Source organism: Mycteria americana, chromosome 1 (genome assembly GCF_035582795.1).
Source record: "Mycteria americana isolate JAX WOST 10 ecotype Jacksonville Zoo and Gardens chromosome 1, USCA_MyAme_1.0, whole genome shotgun sequence".
In the NCBI taxonomy this organism is placed as follows: domain Eukaryota; kingdom Metazoa; phylum Chordata; class Aves; order Ciconiiformes; family Ciconiidae; genus Mycteria; species Mycteria americana.
Window position 1 is genome coordinate 192,776,735 of NC_134365.1, and position 20,695 is coordinate 192,797,429.

The 20,695-nt window shown below is 44.3% G+C and overlaps 1 protein-coding gene and 1 long non-coding RNA gene across 5 annotated transcripts in view; one reads left to right on the forward strand and one right to left on the reverse strand.

Annotated features, from left to right (window-relative positions):
- DHRS12 (dehydrogenase/reductase 12) overlaps positions 1-10,790 on the reverse strand; it is a 32,112-nt gene extending 21,322 nt beyond the window's left edge. For 2 of the 4 annotated variants that reach the window (XM_075490000.1, XM_075489991.1), the window contains exons 1-3: positions 10,687-10,790; positions 10,042-10,175; positions 6,153-6,235 (exon numbers count right to left, since the gene is read on the reverse strand). In XM_075490000.1, coding sequence (XP_075346115.1) covers positions 6,153-6,235; positions 10,042-10,175; positions 10,687-10,742 — 273 coding nt within the window. In that variant the 5' untranslated portion in view covers positions 10,743-10,790. Of the gene's footprint in view, positions 1-102; positions 2,179-4,624; positions 4,759-6,152; positions 6,236-10,041; positions 10,176-10,686 lie in introns of those variants that run through there. The other 2 variants (XM_075490010.1, XM_075490017.1) reach the window with 2 other exon arrangements.
- A 3,011-nt stretch (positions 10,791-13,801) lies between these two features.
- On the forward strand, positions 13,802-18,299 carry LOC142404997 (uncharacterized). Its single transcript, XR_012774026.1, has 3 exons — positions 13,802-13,890; positions 17,878-17,948; positions 18,166-18,299. It is a non-coding gene; the product is annotated as an uncharacterized LOC142404997 (long non-coding RNA).
- The last annotated feature ends 2,396 nt before the right edge of the window (positions 18,300-20,695 follow it).

Below are 20,695 nucleotides of genomic sequence, written 5' to 3' on the forward strand. Positions count from 1 at the left end.
AGACTACAGTAAGACCCATCTCAGCCTTCTCTTCTTAACACCGAGCAAAACCAGCCCTCTCAGCTTCTCCTTGCACATCATGTGTCCCATCTCCCTAGTCACCTTGGCAGCCCTCCACTGGACTTGCTCCAGGACATCAATGTCTTCAGGATCCTGGGGAGTCCAAAACGGGGCACAGGACTCCTGCTGTGGTCTCACAAAGGCTTAATAGAGAGGAAGATGCACCTCCCTCAGCCTGCTGGCTACAATCATGTTCATACAGTCTAGGGTGAGGTTGGCCTTCCTTGCCCCAGGGCACACTGCTCACTCAGGGACAACCTGTCACCCCTAGGTCCTTTTCTGCAAAGCTGCTTTCCAGCCAGCCAGTCCCAGCCTGTACTACTCCATGGGGTTACTCTATCCCAGGGCAGGATTGTGCATCTGCTTTGGGTGAACTTTATGAGGTTCATCTCAGCCCAATTCCTCACCTGTTAGATCCCTCTGAATAGCAGCCCTGCTCTCCAGCTATCCCCCCCCCCCTTTTGAGATCATCTGCAATCTGACAAAGATTGCATTTCATCATCCAAGTTGTTAAATGAGACATTGAACAGTTTTTGCCTCTGTGTTGACTCATGGGGGATGCCACTAAAAAATGGTTAACAGATCAGCTTTGTACTGTTGATTACCACTTCCTGAGCCAAATGTTCCAGTTTTCCACTCAGCTTGTCATCCACTAATTCAAATGACATCTCTCCAAACTGGCTACCAGGATACTATGGCAAACCATGGAAAAAGCCTTGGCAAAGTTAAGGAAAGTGGCATGCACTGCTCTCCTCTTGTCCATAGGCAGAGTCATCTCACCAAAGGCAGCAATCAGGATGCTCAGGCCACACTTGATAAATCCACACTTTTTTCCCCTAATCACCTTACTGTCTTTCATGGCTTCTGTGAGGATTTGCTCCATAGTTTTCCTGGGGAGCAAGGTGAGGCTTACCATGCTGTAGTTCCCTAAATCCTGCTTGCCTTTTTTGAAAATGAGTGGTTTGCCTTTCTCCAGTTAACAGGAAGCACCTCCCGCTTTGAGAAGGTTTTCCTTGAAGATCAACCAGATTTCCCAAGGCTCTCCATGGCTCTCTCCCATGGGAACCTGCCAACGAGGTCCATAAGAAAAAGACAAAGTCTGCTTTCTTAAAACAAAAGATTGTAATTCTACTACTCATCCTTCTTGCCTGTCTCGATCTTAAATTCCACAATCTCATGGCCACTTCCACCAAAGCAGCTATTCAAGGCTGCTATTCACAGCAGGTCCAGCAGAGATCACCTCTAGCTGGCTTGTCCAAGACTTATATCAAAAACCTGTCCTCAATGCTCTCCAGAAGTCTCCTGGATTGTTTATGCCCTGCTGTGTTGCCAGGAAATATCAGGGTGGTTCAAGTGCCCCATGAGTACCAGGACCTGTGATCGTGGGGCTTCCCTAGCCCTCTAAAAAAGGCTCCAACTGCTTCCTCTACTTCATCAGGCAGTCTGTAGCAGACACTCACCATGATGTCACCCACCCACCACAACATCATCCACATTGATCTGACCTCTGTGCCTTACCCATGAGCTCTCAACTGGCTCGCAACCCATTTCAGAGCAAAGCTCCATGCATTCAAGCCACTCCTTTGCATAGAGCACAACTCCTCCTCCTTGTCTTCCCAGATTCTAAAGGGCCAGTATACATCCATTCCAGCACTCTAGTCATGCCAACCATATCGCCCTAATCCCAGTGAGATCACAGCTCTGCAACCATGCATGGATTCCTGTTTGTTTCCTATTCTATGTGTATTGATGTCCAGGCATCTGAGATGGGCTCCCAGTCATGTTGCTTTCACATGAAAACTGTGAGAGCCTCCTCCATTTTGCTATCCCCTAGACACATACTCACTGTCCCCATGACTCCACTCCTCTTCTGGGTTTGGTCACTGTACCCCAATGAAATCAGTTTAAAGCACTCCTCACTAGCTTCGCAAACCTGTTGGCAAAGATACTCTTGCTCCACTTTGTCATTCTGGCTCAGCAATGCTCACTTCTCAGAGAAGGTCAAAGAGGTCATAAAGGCCAAAGACAAAGTGACAAAGGCCAAAATGACACCAGCTGCACATTCAGGTGTTGACCTACAGGGTGCATATGCTCCTACCCAAGCCCTTCCCTTTCACTGGAAAGATTTAGGAGAGCACTACTTGGGCCCCCATGCCCTTCACCCTCTGTAAGCACTCTTGATGAACTCAAGGTCACCCCTCACAATGTCACGGGCACCCATGTGGTTGGACAACAAGAGCTACAAGTCTGAGGTCCAGACGAGCCTCAGCAAACTCTCCACGATACCCTACATCTAAGTCCCCAGCAAGTGACAAACCTCTCAAGACATCAAGGCAAGACTGCAGATGGGTGCCTCCATCCCCCACAGGAGGGAGCCTCCAGCCATTATCACCCACCACTTCCTCCCAGTGTCGACAATGGTTCAGGCTCATCTGTCTCCAACACCTCCCCTGACAGAGCTTGTTCCTCCTCATCTGTTACCATGGCACTATACCTATCCTATAAATGCACATCTGCAGGCAGAGAACGAGCCTGCCTTCTGTTGCCAGCAGTCACAAGCTTCCATTCCTCCCCATCTTAGGAGTCTCTATCCACCACTTATTCGAGCATAGCTTCTAGCTGTCCCTCCTTCCACACAATGTGGGGTTTGTGCTCTTCTACTCTGCAAAGACCTTGTCAATCTCCTGTTTCTGTTCCCTATGGTTATGCAGCCTGTTCATTTCCTGCTGTCGCTTCACCTGGCAGCCCAGCACCTTGACCACAGCAGAACCCAACAGATGAGGCCACCATCATGCTCTGCCCCAGGCTCAGGGAAAAGTACCAGTCACTCCCTGCAGCCCGATCTCTGCCACATCATTCCTCTGGAGCTCTGTCTGGGCCAGCCTCCCACGTGCCAGGCACAGTCGCTACAACCAGGGCAAGAGAGCATGCTTTCAGGTACATCACTGTGCCCACTCCAGCTGTCTCTGAGCGTCTGCATTGGAAGAATGGCTTGCAATCCTGCATTCCAATCCATCCCTGCATTGGGGAATGCCTTCTGCATTCCCTTCCATGCTGACTGCTGCATTAACTGCCAAGTCCTTGTTAGCCACCCCATGTCACAACAGTCTTGCAATGTTTTGAAATACTACAGCCAGCAATGTGGATGCAACAGAATAAAAAAAACAAAAAGGAAAAGACATAGAGCAAAGTTATAATTTTTCTAAACCACTAAAGCTAGAAATAGTCCCTCTCTCCAAAACATCAAAAACCTTTTACTGTTTGTTACAGGCAATTCTCTTGCTTTTTGCAGATTTGTGTTCTACCTAGTACAAGCATAGTGGCATTTATCAGCATACAAAAAGCATGTCAACTCCTACTCTTCTCCTAGATAGCACTTAGTCTCAAAAGACACACCACAGATAGTCTTATGACATATCCCAGGAAAAGGCAGTTCTGAAATAATTATGCAGAGAATGTGTTCTCATGCAAAACAACAAATAATCATTAAAGGACCTCCTCTCTTTCCAAGCTGTTTCTTTAAATACTCATTATACAAGCAAATGAGGTAAGTGAAGAAGCTGAGAAAATTATAAGGCATTATTCCCTGCCTATAATTCTGTTTCCCTGCAGAGAAAAAACACATGACTTCTTCTCTTTAGCCATTGGATTTCAGCTCTTTAGTTGAGTTAGGTCAGAATTTTCTCATTGTGATGTTAATTTGTGATGAAAAGCTTGACACTGCTCTACTGTTTCTAACTGGACACCTCACTAAAAGCTTTCTACTTTTAAGGCTACTACCATTATCTACTGGAACAGAAGAGCTTAAGTTTTTTGGGCAGATGTTCAATATTACAAGTTATTTCACAGACTGAAAAAGATCTAAATCAACACTTATCTGCTGAAGGCTGTCACACTGGTTCAGAAAAAGGACCCACAGGCCTGTTCCCTATAAAAGTCCTCAGTGGTAGCAAAGTAATTTTCAAAGTGAGACCTAATCTCCATGACTACATCTACTTTAACAGATTAGGAGAACTTCCCAGTTCCCAGGTCTAGGTGCAGGTGCCTGCCAAATAACAACTCCATTTCAGCACTGAACTCCAGCTGTGTTGCTGTGGAAGATGGAAAAATAATCTTTGGCGTATACTACAACAGGATCTCTGTCCAGATGATCAGGAAGAGCAAGTTAAGTCTGGATACAGCTTGTCAAGTTGCAGATAAAGCATTTTATTATCTCCTTGGATTTCTTCTGAATGAGTACTTATAAAGAAGTACGTTCTTGTGGACTCCTTATTAAAATTACTCTTCCCAGTGCAGTCATACATCCCACGGGGCCTCTTGTACAGCTCGTCTAATGCTTCACTGAATGCTGCTTTCTATACAAGTGTCCTGTCCCCAGGGTCACACACAAGTTCTGCGGTGCCCTCATACTCTTTCATGACTAGAGAAACTACAGGTTTGCAGCCTACCAAAAATGCAGTGATTGTGCTGCTTTTAGAGGAAGAACATTATTTGCCTCAAGTTTTGTTTCACCAAATGACAGAAAGCAGAACATGAAGGAACCTTCGGAGGTCATTGAACTCACCCCTCTTCCCAGGCTGTCTGACTGCAGTTGGAAAAGGAGGTAACACAGATAATCACCAGTCTTACTACAGCCATGGGATTACACAGTTATAGACAGCTGGAAAGTATTTATTTCTACATAAGGACTGATCTAATCCACCTCCATTAAAGAACTGAAGTGTAATGCTGGTTGTGTCACACCGGGGAGCTAAAACCAAAGAGCAGAAATTTAGTCAATATGGTATCTCTAACCATAAAAAGTCTTCAGAATTTTTGATCCACATTAAAAACGATTACTGGAATCAAGATACTGTGTTCAAGAGCCAAGTCACTATTTAAAATGAAGATAGGCCTCCATCCAAGTGCTGTGGGTTAACCCCAGTAGGCAGTTAAGCCCCATACAACCACTCACTCACTCCCCTCCCAGTGGGATGGGGGAGAGAATTAGAAGGGTAAAACAGACAAAACTTGTGGGTTGAGATAAAGACAGCTTAATAAGTGAAGCAGAGCTGTGTGCGCAAACAAAACAAAATAAGGAATTCATTCACTACTTCTCATCGTCAGGCAGGCGTTTAGCGATCCCCAGGAAAGCAGGACTTCATCAGCTGATTTGGAAAGTCAAATGTCCCCCCCTTCCTCCTTCTTCCCCCAGCTTTTCTTGCTGAGCATGATGCCATATGGTATGGGATATCCCTTTGGTCAGTTACGGTCAGCTGTCCCCGCTGTGTGCCCTCCCAACTTCTTGTGCAGCCTCAGCCTGCTCGCTGGTGGGGCAGTGTGAGAACCAGAAAAGGCCTTGATGCTGTGTGAGCACTGTTCAGCAATAACTAAAACATGGGTTGTCAACACTGTTTTGGTCACATATCCAAAATACAGCACCATAGGAGCTGCTATGAAGAAAATTAACTCTATCCCAGCCAAAACCAGTACACCAAGATAGAAAGACAATCGCTGTACTTGTCCATACACACACCCTCCTGAATAATTAGCAAAAGCAACAGTGACAGCTACAGGGGCATACTGTAGAGTGATATATGCAGAAGCAAAAAGAATCTGTAACAGAAGGGAGGAGGTAAGGAAGAGATATTGTAAGAAAAAGAGATGGAAAAGTCTGTAGAGCATGGAACAAGGACCACACATAGGACTTCAGAGCAGCCAACCTTAGCAAATCAAGAGCGTGTTATTCAGACACATAAAACCTTCAACTCCAATGCTGTAAACTCATAAGTGTTGTGACAAGAGTCTTGCAATGTATTAACTTTTAAAAGCCTCAGCCACATAGTCAGGAATAGTAAGTAGGACATCACAAAATATATCAACAACAAACATTAAATAAAACAGCATGCTGCTGGTGATGTTATTAATCACAGAAAACACCACCTAGTGAAATTAAATCACTTCAAACCATATGGATGATAAACTACTAGATGTTTCCATGTCCGTAGGAAAATATTAAAAACACAACAGCAAAATGACGAAACAGAATATCTCAAGGTCTTTAGTATTAACAATCTCTGCAAGAGTAAACAAAAGACTGAAACATAACTCACCTGATTGCCTGTTTCTGTCACTATTTCTCCTTTGGCGACCTCAGCCCGTTCCTTATTTCGGCAAACCAGATGAACCGTGCCACCTGGTGGATTTCGACAAGAAACACATTTGATAATTAATTACTAACTGTGTTTGGGGGAGGCATCAGCAAAGAGGGAGGGCCAGGAAGTGATGTGCAATTTGCAGTTCTTGTTCAGGGTTAGTTTTTGATACAATCCAAATGAAACAAAAAACTTTTTGTGATTGCATTCCAGTTTGTAGGAAATGTATAGCCTGCTAGTAGCAGTGGCAATACTGGTCAGATGGTCACCGAAATATCATGGGAGCTTCCCAGTAGGCAGAATGTTCCTGAGCTGTGCACAGCCAACAGTCCCACTTCTCTGCTACCAAGAGCTGAGCGGTGGCTTTTCATCAATGCTGCTGAAGTTCATGTCTGTGGAGCTCTCAGGGCTTCCATGTCACTTGCTGATGAGCTGGGAGCAGGGAACTGGTTAGGGCCATGCCACCCCATAGGAGTCCCAGGTCCACCAGCCTAGGACCGTTCTCAGGGACAAATTGCCCCCAAAAGGCACCAACCCAGCAGTACCATCAGGCAGACTGGACACACCAAGAATCCCAACAGGGTCTGTCAAAAGGCTGAGGTAAAGGTCCTTCAAACAAAAGGTTTAGGACACAAAGAGTGAATATAATAAGAAATCTGGAAGATTTCTGCTTGGCTCTGGTCCCTACAAAGGCAGGCAGGAAGGAGAAAGTATCATGCTGCAACAGGGTCCTCACACAAGGCTGCATGTATGGAAAAGGCCACTGCACTCTAGGTACTGTGTAATGCTCAAACCATTTTTTGTCAAGTCTGCACATGATGTTTCGTGTTGATAAAATACCAGAGCTATGCTGGAAATTGAAGCTAAGGCATCTGTATTGTAAATGCTTCTTTTGGCACATGCCTTATAAAGTTCAGTAAAGGGCTTGAACAACATAAGTGACTGGAATTGCTCTGTGAAAAGGAAATAAAAATGCCAGATATCAGAATTCTTCTCAGCAGTGGGAGATATGACAAGGATCATGGCCAAAAATTGCAGCTGAGGAGGCTCAGATCAGGCATTAAGAAAAAAAGTTTTCACTAGTTTTCTTCTAAATAGATCAGACTGTCCCAAGAGGATGCATAATTTCCATCCTTGCAGGTTTCAATATCCAGAGAGACAAAGCAATGGCTGGTTTGATCCGGTGTTTAGTGTTGGCAAGTCTTGCTTCAAGTGGGATGCTGGAGAAGATGACCTCTAGAGGTCCCTTCCAACCACCTTTTCTATCAAAGGAACACACAGGGCAAGGCTCCTCTCAAAGGCCTGCATACTTATCATGATCTCATAGCTTAGCCACATTAAAGACAGCTTTCAAAGAGGACTAAAATACAGGTGGGCATAATTCTTTTTTATTTTTATGCTTTATATTATCTGATCATTACAACTAATGTGTTAATCTCAGTCACAGGAGTACATGCACTCTACTTTTACCTATTGTTAAAGGTGTTTTAGGGGTTGCTAGCAGTCCACCACCAGAGGGCTCAAGCAACGTAATCCCAAAGGCTTGATAATGGAAACAACGGTACCGGGTCACTCTTCTTAGTGCCCAGAACCCAAATGCAAGACACCAAGTCTACCCTAGGGATAGAGCAGTCACACACTGCACCGCCCAGTGTGGGGTCTGATAATGAAATTTGCTGTCTACGAGAGAGGTTTTTCCACTGAGCACCACTACAGCAAGTATACCTGGCATGTAGCTGATGCAGGCAACAAGCCTCAAGGTTCTTCTGAAATTTTCTAACAGGGTCCAATTCCTCCTCTGCACTGCCAGAGTTGGTTGGGTTATTTTACCAAGTGCACAACTGCAGGCAGCAATGGGAAACTCCCGAACCGGGGATAATCATACAAATGGCACTAACTAATGTTTAATACAGTTTCATCTTCAGTTTGTGTTACACATAGACCATGCATGGAAGGGACCATGCACAGACAGACATTGAATATATACAGATCAGAATGAAAGACAGTCTTTGCCCCAGGGAGAGCAGATTTCATGAGTGAGAAAAAAGGCAATCAGAAGGGGCAGTGTCCAATGCTCGCCTCTTTGGCCATTCTCACAGTGACTACAGGCTTCACGGCAAAGGAGGGCTTTAATTACAGATCTTACGGCAGTTAAGGATGTGCATTTGCACATGTTTAAGGAGCTCTTCCCAAAACACAGGGGACAGCACAAGTAACGTGTGCAGGTACAAATTAAACACATAGAAGTAGTAGCTGGCCTTCAAGCTGATCAGGAACATTCTCATAGTCTACAGTGGAAAATATCCAATGAAAACAGAGGTGGGTTTTAAGGGCTTTGAATATGAACTTTTTTCTTGCTGTTAAGGAGAGAGAGAAGTTTTTGGTGTGACCTGTGGGTTAGGAAAGGGTAAACCCATGGAATATATTTTCCACAGTAAAGACTGAAATTATTTGAATTTCAACACATGGGAATTGTCAGAGTGGTTGGGAGAAGACTGCATCAAACTGAAAGTGCAGTTCACAAGACATACAGGAAAGCACAAATCTGCAATACCCATAAGACACCGATTCAGAGAAAAGCTGAACTCAGGCTAAAGAAATTGCCATCAAGACCATCATTATTTACAAAGATCTGAAGTGCTTGAAGGTAAAGCCAACGTAGCTTGGTCATTCTTTTGCTGAGTCTGAATTCCTTATTTTCTTGTCATGGTGTACTTGAGAGATACAACTAGAAGCCAGAGCCCCAACGCTGACATTGAGTTTCAGAGCGACACATGCAAGGATAGGCTCAGGAAGACACTGTTAAGTCATTTTAACTTCATATGCACAGCAATACCCACACAAGGTATCAGACACGCAGTATGAGCCCAAGTTTGTTCTTTGGGCCCCAAATACTAGACATGGTGACCAAATCCTATGCAGACCCAGTCAGCTTTACAGCTTGCAAAACCTGGCAAGCATATCCATTTGTGAGCAAAACAGTCACCAGACAAAGCAATACTTACATAAGGCTATTATACATAATGGCAGTAGTGGAAACCTGAAATCAATCACATACTGGCACTGATGGGGATCTTTAACCCAAAGGTTCTTTGGTGCTAATAATTTTGAATTATTTTAATTTAATCGAGTCACCACTTTCCTTCATAAGATAATTATGATACCTAAGCAGGCAAAGAGAGAGCAAAGAGCCCCAAGCTCCTCCCTTTTATTCTACGTGCCAAAACTCCTATCATTCTTGCACAACAGGAATTATTTTGTCAACTCTGAAAGGGATTAGGTTTATCCTTCAACAGTAGCTAGTTCCAGTTCATACCATCGCCTTGCTTACAGAGAGCAACAGAAAAAATGGTTGCACGTAATCAGTTAAAGGGCACAAACTCCAGGTTATTATCATTAAGATCAAGCACAATTATGCTGCTTCTTCTATACTCTCCCATCTGAGCTTAGCAGAGCCAATTGTTTTCTTTCATCATATGACACATTTGTAAGGTCTTCAAAACAGTTCAAATTCAGCCAGGCTGCTACTTGTACCGAATTATCCTTAAACAGACCTTGATCCATCACCAACATCCTTAGACACCGCTATAACACACATAGTTTCAGTACACGTGCACTTAAGAAACACTCTGCAGATCCTCTCCACTAATTTTGTTTCGTTATTCCAGTTTTCACAGCACTGATCATGCTTAAACCTCTAACCCACACTAACAGCCCTGTGAAATAACACGCCTGATCCCTCATCCCAGGGAGTTGTGTTTTTGTGTTTGCCCTGGAAGGCCAAACCTGCTTCCTTCCATCTTCTCTGTAACAACCCCTCAGAGCTCCTCCTCACCGCCCAGCTCACCTCTTCTCGCTATCTCTTTGGCTGTGGCCTTGCCAATGCCACTGTTTGCGCCGGTGACCAGAAAGGATCTTCCAGCCACGTTCACCTCCACATCGGCTGGATTGAAGTGCTTGGAAGCAGACTCATAGCCGCTCCTGAATAAATCAGACATGTGTGAGAAACTAAAAGAGAGTCCTTCCAAAAAACACAAGGGAGGGTTGAAAAGCACTCTCCCCTCACAGCTCAGCATACGCTAAACGCCCCCCTCTCCCCATTACTCTCCGTACTCGTGGGACAGGCCAGTGACACTGCAACGGGTGACGCAGCAACAACTCAAGGCGTTTGCCCGCCACAAGCCACATGGCCCAAACTTCGACACTCGGGAGGCGGCCCGGCTGCAGCCCCTGGGCGGGTGCCTGAGCAGGCCCGGGGCGGGGCGGGCGCAGGCAGCGCTGCCGGGCAGCTCTCACAGATAAGGCGTTGAAATTTGTCAGCTCTGGCGGGGGTGGGGAGGCTTCGATTAAAAACACAAAAACACCACCACCTCGAAATGGTTAAACGCCCGCGGACGCACAGAAACGCCCCCAGCCTGGCCGCAGCGCCCGCCCCGCCGCAGCGCCCGCTGCCGCCTCACGCCGCGCTCCGCGGGGCAGCCGCCGCCCGTACCTCGTGTACTCCCGCAGCCCCTTCACGAACCACACGGCGTTGCGGTACCAGGACATGGCGCTGCCGCCGCCACAGCGGTGCTGGCCCCGCCTCTGCCCTTACATAAGGCGGCCGGCCCAGTCCTCCCCGCCCGCCGTTAGGTAAGGGCCGAGGGGCGGCCCCGCCCTGCCTCCCCGCCATCGTTGCCGGCCGGCCGCCAGCATGAGGGGGAGAGGGGTGCGAGGGAGGGTGGCGCGTATCGGGGGGGGGGGGGAAGTTGTGCCCCCTTCCTGCCCCAGAGCGGTTTGTGAGTTGTTTTTTCTTATTCCTTCCATTTTCCCCCCTTCTTTCTTCATTAGCCAGCAAGGAAAGGGGGCTGCTGTTAGCCACCCGACCTGGGTGCCTCAGCCAGGCGGGCGTTTTGGCGAGCGCCGCAGCACGCCCCGACGGCGCTGGAGGCTGCTGTGCCTGGTGAAGGCGGTGGCGGAGGAAGGAAGCAGAGTTTCCCAGGGCACCTGCTGGGGACAGATGCTGCTGTCAACCAAGGCGGGGCTGGAAACGGGGGTGTCCTGTTTTGGGAATGGGGAGCAGTGCTACAGGACCTGGGCCTGCATCCTCTGCTCTGGAAAGCTGTCAAAGGGATGCTCTTGCCAAAACATAACCAACCGTGTTGTGCCACAGCACACAGCATTTCATGTAACAAATAAATGCATGAAACTCCGGGCTCCTACTAATAAGGTAAATTATACCAGTAAGAAAGGGTATGCAAGTAGCCATTGCACTAGGGGAAGTGAAATTTAAAATGTGTTTTCAGTTCTTGTATGCGTGTTGGAGCTATGAAGCCCAAGAGAATCACTTGGAGTTGCACATCTGGGTGGCCCATGTTAGCCATAAGGAAGTTGTCATTGCAGGTACAGTTATGTTTAAAGCATATTAAAGAACTATGCACTTAGGAAGTTCAGTCTGCAAGCTAGATAAATTAATGTATTTTATGTGGTATGCAGGGTGACATGCAGAGAAGCTACTTTAGGAACCCTGTCTAAGATTTCAAGACCTGGTTTCAATAGCAGAGATAGGGGAGGAATGGGAATATTCTGTCTTTTTTGACCCTGTATGATAGCCTAATACTTCTCTTCCTAAACCTGTTCACTCTGGCAAAGGCCTCATACTAAAGTCTTCCACTTTCTCAGCACGTTGTGTGAGTATTAGGCTTACACAAAAGGTACTTCCCACCATGAAGTTAAAACTTTTGAACTCGGCAGTGTCTGCTTGTATTAGGTATTGTGTGTGAAATAAGAGTTTTCAGAGGGCAAAAAGACACATTTTTCACAGCGGTATTGTCTTCCATTCAGAGACCATCCAGCTAAATGTCATACCTTTGCCTGAAATCTGAAAATGCTTGTTCTTATTAAAACAGTTGAAAGAACTGATTTAAAACCAGTAGTCTGGGTCAGTTTTAACTGATTTTGTTCTTGGAAGTGGCTAGGAGTTTTTGACTGAAGTGTTCCTAAACAATTCATCCTGGTTCTGATGCTTGAAATGGAGACTTCTGGCCCAGAAAAGAACAGCTTGGCAATAGTGTGAGTGGCAGAATGTTATTTCCTATAATGGTAAATGAATGGCAGCCTGAACTACAGATACATACTATGATGTCTGTAAGTATATAATTGTGAGCTATATGGAAATAGTTTTGCGATCATCACCTACAACGTGCAATTAGCAGCCAAAACAGTACAGCCTGGACTGCTGTAATGCTGTTAGGTAATCACACTGGCTGTGAACAGAGCAGATGTTAGGCTTGTGCAAGTCCTGCGTACAGGCTGAGATAATGTCCCCTCTTCCTACTTTCAATCCCTTGCCCTGCGAGCCCTTCAGCTTCTCCCTTTCCCTCACGACCTGTACAAGTCTGCCTGGTCACTTTCCTTGAACCCTGGCTCAGGGAAAATACACAGCAGGGGAAAACCAGAGAATTATGTAGACATGCCTGCTGTTACGAATATCCAGGCAGAAAACTGCAGTGCTGCCCCACATTTTTATGCTAGTTAGAGAATGTCTCACCTTGGGCTTTGTATCTCAGCGTGCTGTCAGGAGAACAATAATGTTCCACAGTTGCTTACACCACAGAATTAGCTGCATTCTTTGCAGGAAATGTGGTTTCAGTTTGAAAAACATTAGCAAACCCCAAACAAAACACCCTGTGGAAGTTCCTGTGAGTAAATGCAATAAGCCAGGTTGTGCGTTACTCCCTTGTCATTTCTTTGTTTACTCTGTTCATTTCTTAAGCACTGAGAGTATGGCTTAGTACAAGCAAAACTGGATGATGGCTCTGATGTGTTTTGTTTGTAGTTTCAGTCTATGTTCTCATAAATTGAGGGGTACATCCCTGCAGTCTGCTGACCTCTGAAAGTAAATGGGGTGTATGCAGATACACAGAATTCCTTGCAGGCTATAAAACATTTGGACTGTAATCGGCAAGATGCTGGATGGTGCAGCCCTGAGGTACTAATCGAAGTATGCATGGCAGAAGCTGTCCCGTGTGTCAAACACAAAAATATATTACGGCAGCCAGACAATGGAAGCAGCTCATAATATTGTGGGGTTTAAGCAGTAATGGGCAATTACAGCATATTACTCTTATTAACATTATACAAGGTTACTCTTATTAACATTATACAAGGTAAGATGTTAGGAAGACATGTGAATGTGGGGTTGGGAACCCGTGTCATCCTGGTACACACACAAAATTCTCTGATGATATATAAATACTGTGGCACCACTACTGTGATGTTAGCCATACCCTTCTAACAAATGCCATTTTCAGGAGATTTTGTAAACGCCGAGAAATGATGCCCTTGCCAGAGTGCAGCAATCCCTGAGCACACCTCAGCTGAGAGATTTCTGCTTAGAAATACTTGCTTTTTCCATAGTGAGGGCCTAAGCTTGCACCCAGAAAGGAATTGTCACAGCACGGTGTTGACACATCCGTGCATAAATATTTCAGCCATGAAATCTCTCTCTGTGTGTCTGAACAGCTTCACACCAGAAGCGAGCTGTTGCACGCTGTCCTAACACCTAGATGTTTTCTGCTGCCTCATTTCACCCCCTGTGATGTTTTGCTTTTGTATTATTGTTGCAGAGGCAGGAGACTGTAGAGATTGTATGAGTGCTTTCTGCTAACCCAGTCATCACAGCAATGGGGCAGTATGGGTTGTGTGCAGGAGAAAGGTAAGACATAGTTTTGCCAAGAGGTGGCTGGTGCTAATGAAGGGTCCGCCTCGCTGTACTCTGAGGCAAAATTTCTGCCCACATCAAGAGTTTTGGCTGCATGTTGCCTTTTGTACTGAATTCTAAGTTGATACACCTTGTTAGCTGAATTAGAATCCATTCTGGAGCTTTGGAAATTTGCAAAGTTACAGCTTTTGGTTTCTTTCATGATTGCTACTAGCTTAGCATTAAACTCCGATAGGACACTGCTCTGAATGTGAGGGATTTTGTAGACATGGAATTCTTATGGATTGGCAGCCAGCATCTCAGTTGTCACAGCCCGCAACTGATCTATACGTGTAGCCTGGCTCTCCCGCTGGAAGGGGGGGGTCAAGAGAGCCACAAGTCTGTTGAGCTCCTGACATTGCCCTTATTTGAGCACGGAACAAAATGGCTTCACCCTGGCTAAACACAGCCTGGTGTTTAGCCCTGATAAAACATACCCAAGTTAACTGTTCCCCTTGAGGCCTACAACACTGCAGGTATATCTATACTATCAAATAACTCATAGCGTATTCCCAGGTCCTGATCCTCTTATTGCCCATAGTAGGCAAACGATTGTTGATGCCCAGGCTCTCTTTAAGTATTAAACAGATACTTCTGTCCAGAACAAGCTCAGACATGGTCAGCGGGGATAGTTTGCTCAAGGGATAATTCGTTCCCAAGCACTATGGATGAGACTGCACCAGGGTTAACGCTGCACAACTTGGCTTAGCACTGGTGATCCTGCATTCAAGTAGATGCATTTACCGGTGTAGAAATAGCCCCCGAGTCTGTTATGCAGGCCTTCCACGAATGCAGATAATCCTTGAAGCAAATAAAAATTCTGGAGTGTTGCGACTGTGAGCATCCAGGTATTAGGATTTTTCATACAGTAATGAATTGAGAATCTCAGTATTTTCTTAAAACACAACAGCCAGTGAAAAATGCCTCTCTGGCCCCCAGCTGGACTAATATGAAAAACACACCTTAGACTTGATTCATCTTTGTACCTGTCAAAGAGGAAGGAGTTTTAAGCAAAGTTTTAATTGCCTCCCAACACAAAAGAAAAGTTGAAAATACCAATTGCTGTTGATGGCTGTGTGTTTCAGCATATTTCGTATTTTCTTCCCAGGGGACAGATCTAAAAGGTAGATAGAGTACTCGAGCTGAAAAGCAATTATATATTATACAAGATGTTTAAGAGCATCTTCAAGGCCATCTTGCCAATCTCTTTCATTATCCTTTTTTTGGTTTTTTGGAGAGGCTAAAATCTCTGTCTTAAGGACAACCGGCTCCTTTGCTTGCTTCCTACTGGAGATCTGGCAGGCTGTTGTGCATTCTCTCCTTTCCTTGCAGTTACCAATTTTCTAATTAAGTCTCTGTGCCTGCCCCCATTAAATCAATCAGAACATCGCCACTGATTGCAATGGGAACAGGAGCAGGCTTTAAGGGCCAGATTTGCAGAAAAGCTCGGCATTTATAATTGGGGCCAGGTTTTCAAAGGAAGTGGCAACCATGTGCAAGGCACTGTTGCTGTGGGAGCCACTCCCAACTCTGCATTTGCCATGCTGGCCTCAGCTGTGGGTGCAGAACACTTGAAAACTCCAGCTTTAGAAAGTAGTGCCGCTCCAGTGAGTGTAATAGCAATTAAGAGCTGTCAGCAGCCTGGGGAGAGGGAGTCGGCACTTTTCATTTTGCCTGGCTGAAGCAGAGGGTTTGGTCGAAGAGGAACATCCAGGCCCTGAGGTCTCAAGGACATGTCTGATCGCTTATGCTAGTAGCAGGGCGAGAGAAGCAAAAGCTGCTCATCCTGAACGCAGGGAGGGGGTCAAAGTTCTGGCATATGTGGTGTTTTTATGAACAATAGGGTATTTTCTTTGTTGTGTGCTCTTATACCCAAGTCATCGCTAAGTTTGCCAGCTGCTGTCATCAGCAGCGTTGTTTCCAAAGAACAGTCAGGCTTTCCCCAGACCAAATAGCCTTTTGTTCTCGAGAAACAAATGTGGCAGTATGTCATCAGCTCAGCTCAATCACTCCTTTTTTTACTCAGGGGTCAGTAAAAGGAATCTCTTGCTTTGCCTTACCAGAAGTATAGGTTTGTTCCATGAGCTGCTGAGGGCCCTGGTCTCTGAGAGCCTGTGGGGCCTCCTGGGGACAGGCATGTCCCAGCAAGGAGAGGGACTGCTGAGTGTCCTCCCAGGGTGGAAAGAACTGATTGGGAGCAGCAGCTAAACCTGCTGCCAACCTAATAATCTCCTATGTATCAAATAGTTTATGCATGCTTTAGTATATAGCTGTTTTAAAAATAATAGGAGCTTTATAGTTGATTTTCATCTTAGAAAATAAAATTTTTAGTCAATAAAAGATCAATTTTATGATTCCCATGACTTGAAAATTATGTCCTTACAGTAGGCAACTTACTTGAACACACACATTTGTTGCTAGGCTGTGACAGCAATGCAGTTACCTGTACTAATATTTTCTTCAGCTACCTGTTTCTCTTCTTACTGCTTTTCTACTGGATCTTACTGTTCTTACTACCAGCTGTTGGACAGGGATGCTCATGGGCTTATTGACTCAGGTGAGTTCTGCTATACTCCATTCTTTTATTTTTCTTATTCTTCTTCAAATCTTACAGCTTATTAGCATTGATTATTCTAGCACAGTTGTTACCAAGTTGCAGATAGTACCTAGTCGTATGTATCCACCAAGAGATATCTACAAGCAGGGCAACAGACACGCCTCAGCTTATATGGTTGCTGTATGTTGTGTTCAAATGTCAAAGAAATGGACTGAAGTTTTGCATCTGCGAGCAGTCCACATGCTGTGGTAACAGAACCCACAGAGATACGTAAAACTTATCCATGTGAAGCTAGGGAGCCAAACCTTCCCCTGCAAATAACCACCAGAGCTGTTTATTAAAAGTCTTATTTCACCTGTTGTTGGACAAATTTTTTTAAAAGTCCATTAAGAATAATGAGGCAACTCTTTTTCTGTTGTATTCTGAAAATAAATAGAATTTATGAACTAGTAATGTGAAATCCACGCAGAAGTAGAATAGCAATACAAAGAGCAAAAATAAGCAATGATAATAAAAAGGTGTTGTCTATAGCAACTTGTGAATAAGTGTGCATAATGGATTTTTTTTCTCCACTGTTTGCACCCTGTGTACTCATTTCATATTGATACTGAAAGGCTAAATATTTTTTTCCAAAGGACTGAGAATTAAATCCATAAGATACGCAGGTACCTAATGCACATGGACGTCAAGAAGACCTTGTTAAAAAAAGCTTTCCTGTATGTTGGCCTAAAAACCCACAGTTTGCATCTCGGAGCATCTCTCACATTTGAGGTGCTATACTGCAGCACAGGGAAAGGTATCAAAGATTCTCCCTTTGCTTGAGTATTAATGATTGTACAGAAGCATCAATATGGCTTAGATTCAAATCTGTGGGCAAAATCAGTCTCTGATAAAACTATTCATCTCAGTGAAATTGCAGCAGGGTTGATTATAATTAGCATGAGTGGTAAATGTAAAGTACCTTAATTTTTAAACTCCGATCACACAAGCTCATGCACTTACACTGGTCAATATCTTCCTCCCTGCATTTTTGTTCAAATGAGACATTCAGTAGAAATTCACTGTTACAAATATGTACATGTGATTTCTCAGAACTTCATACAATTTTCTCAGAAACCTGTTATTGCAATATGACATTGTTCTTTTTAGCAGTTTTCTTGTACTTTGTTTGCTTGTACTATGCAATATCAGATGGTGCTTGTCAGCCTTTATTTTCCCTCAAATATTATACTTTCTAAAAATGTTTTCTTTTGCCTCTCATGGCTAGCACCTGTGGGACTTTCATGTACTCCAGTAGTGAACAGGAACCTCAAGAAACGTAAGCCAAGAAGCAACAATTTCAAATTGCAATCCTGATGTAACAATCCTTTCTATATTATATGTAGAACATACATGGGTCTTCATCATGATGCAAAGTCCTTATCAACTAGAATCTGGGGAAGATGAATAATCAGAGGTAAGATTCAAGATAACTTACAGAAACTGATCTGGTTTAGAATGTTGTACAATGTATACAAGTTATCACCAGTTTAATCTTAGTAGCCCTTTACCTGTAAAGTCAAAGCATTTAGGCTCATTTACACCACCTGTTCACATTTCAGGATCTGAGACATTCAGAACAGCTCTTGACATAACCTAGAATAACTTCTGCTTCTTTATTTTTTTCTGCACAGTCACCTCGTTGTTTTAAAGTCTGATAACTTGGGGCCTCATAAGCTCAGAGCGAGTGCTGTGTGAGATCTACTTCTCCAACAGCACAACGTTCCTGTTTCTGCTCCTGAGGAGATGAGGTCTGTGGTATGTCTGATGCTCATCTTTCCTCTCTTCTTTGGATCAGCAGGTAGGAGCTGTCTGTGTTCAACATTTGGAATGAAGGAACAAAACATTTGCCTGTCTGGCTGCAGCTTTTAAAATAACTGTGGGAAGCTGCTCCCTAGAGCTTTGGAATATTATGCCCATTGCTAAAGAAGGTGGAATAGCAGGAGGAGAAATATACTGTGGGCAATAAACTGTAATAAGTGTAATTTATTTCATGGCTGCTACCATTGCATGTATGATATGTATATGTCTAGAATCTGTGTGTGCATGCAGAAATGCCTTTGTGTCTTTATATTATTAGATTTCTGTAGTATCCACAACTAGCAGTGAGCAGGCTATCTAATCCATTGAAATAATGTATATTTTTTAATTTAAAAGCTGGAAATAGACCTTTGTTTCTCAAGAAGAGGAGATGATTTAACTGCAACAGTTACAGCTGGTTTCCTGCATTGTAGTCAACACATTTCTGAGTTCACAATAATTAGCTTAAGGGTATATTTTGTTCAATTTCCAGAAGACATTTAGATTCCTGTGAAAAAAAAATGAACATTTTCAATTTGTAATTGTAGTCTAGTGGCAAAATATTAAACATTTTCATACCAAGGTGTAGATTGTATTTTCAGTCCTTTGACCTTTGGGCTGTAATGGCTTAATTGCCCCACAGCTGTTCGCTGAGGAAATGTGCCTACTTCTCCAGGGATGGAGCTCCAGGTGTCTGGGACACCATCAGTTTCTGGCAACTTAAAAAGTTGCTGCTTGCAAGTTAAGGTGCTGTGGACCATGCACATGTTCCTAGCTTACCCCAAAGTGAGATAAAGTGCCTTCAAACTACTTTCTACTAAACTACTTTCATTTGGGTTTAAGCTGAGCGTTTTGTTTAGGCATTGGAGCAACCCGAGAGAAACTATGCTGCTGATGGTGGGTCAGGAGAAGAGTGGTAACTTAGTAAGTCACTGTAACTCAGTTGTATTTAATCATATGCCCAAAACCAGGTGTCCCTGCTCCACACCTGCATGATTCCAGCCTGCTGAAGGAGACAGTAGCAGTGAAAGTGCAGAAGGCATGCTTAGATCTCTCTGGATACAGAATTGATGGCTCCAACAATTTTGGAGGTGTTGATGTTCACACTTTCATGTGGCATAGCTTATTGATGTAATGTACACAAGCAAAGGTAAATACTATCAATTCAGAATTTTCCTCTCCCAGTCCTAACAAAGCTTTTTGTTTACTCTGTATAACTTCGAAGTATTTCACAAATGCCTTTTGCTTTGTTAATACCTCCTCTACCATTTTGCATTTGTGCCAACCAGGTACTGAACACTAGCACTGTGATTTGGCAACACTTTCCCAAGATGTCAATGAATGCACCGGGTTCTCATACCCACAGAATTAAGCCTCCATGGTAGACTGTAGAGAATCAGTCAGTCTTAGCCTCCCGTGTATGCAACATAGGCCGTTGCATGGCTGAAGGTTGATAAATCGTTGCACATCTGCTGAGCTGCTGTAACTATGCTCACACAAGCACACAGAAAACGCAAGGCAATGTGACTTAGCTTACATCTCTGCTCCTCTGGGCTGAACTAAAATCACCTCATATTTGCTCAGATAGGAGCGCACACATCATCACTTGCTGCAAGGTCACTGGATGCACAGTGACATAGGAATCAAATCAGACTTAATCAGGAGTATGAGCCCTTATTCTTTGTGATCAAGAATGATTCTAGCAGCATTTTGCAAGAATGGGGAAGTTTGTACTGGAGTCCTATGGGTGGAGTGTGTGTAGCTACTTTCTTGTTAAATTTCTTTTGCATTATCAACTGAGTATAATTTTCTTTTTTATGCCTGTTCCCAGCTTTTGGGTAAAGTTCATGTGTAATGATAAACAGATGCTTTGTTGCATTTGAGTGATGGATGGAGTTATGCCTGCTGATAGGCAATTTCTTAAACACTTTGGCATCTTAATCAATGAAAGATGCTCTCCACTGAAGGTAACATCACTTAGATCAGTTCAGAACAGAACACTGAAATCCAGGAGTCCAGGTGCTGAGCCAGTGAAGTATTTGGGGTGGGAGAGAGGAATTCTAGCATTCCACCATTGTCAGCAGTTATGTTTCAGAAATGTGTAGTACCTTTAGAGAGGCAGTGGAGAGCGTGGGGTGAGCAGCTCTTGGGAAAATACAGCCTGTGATTTCTCCCAGACATAATCTGAGGCCCACAAATAAAAGGAAAGATTTCCATTGGTCATATCTCCCTCCATGCAACCGTGCATGGCCTAAGTCAGCCAGCAGTGTTAGTAATTCCCATTCCATGGATTTCTGAGCAGGGGCAGCCTGACTGTGACTTCCAAGTGGCTGCTGCAGAGCAGGGGAATGCTACACTGATGCT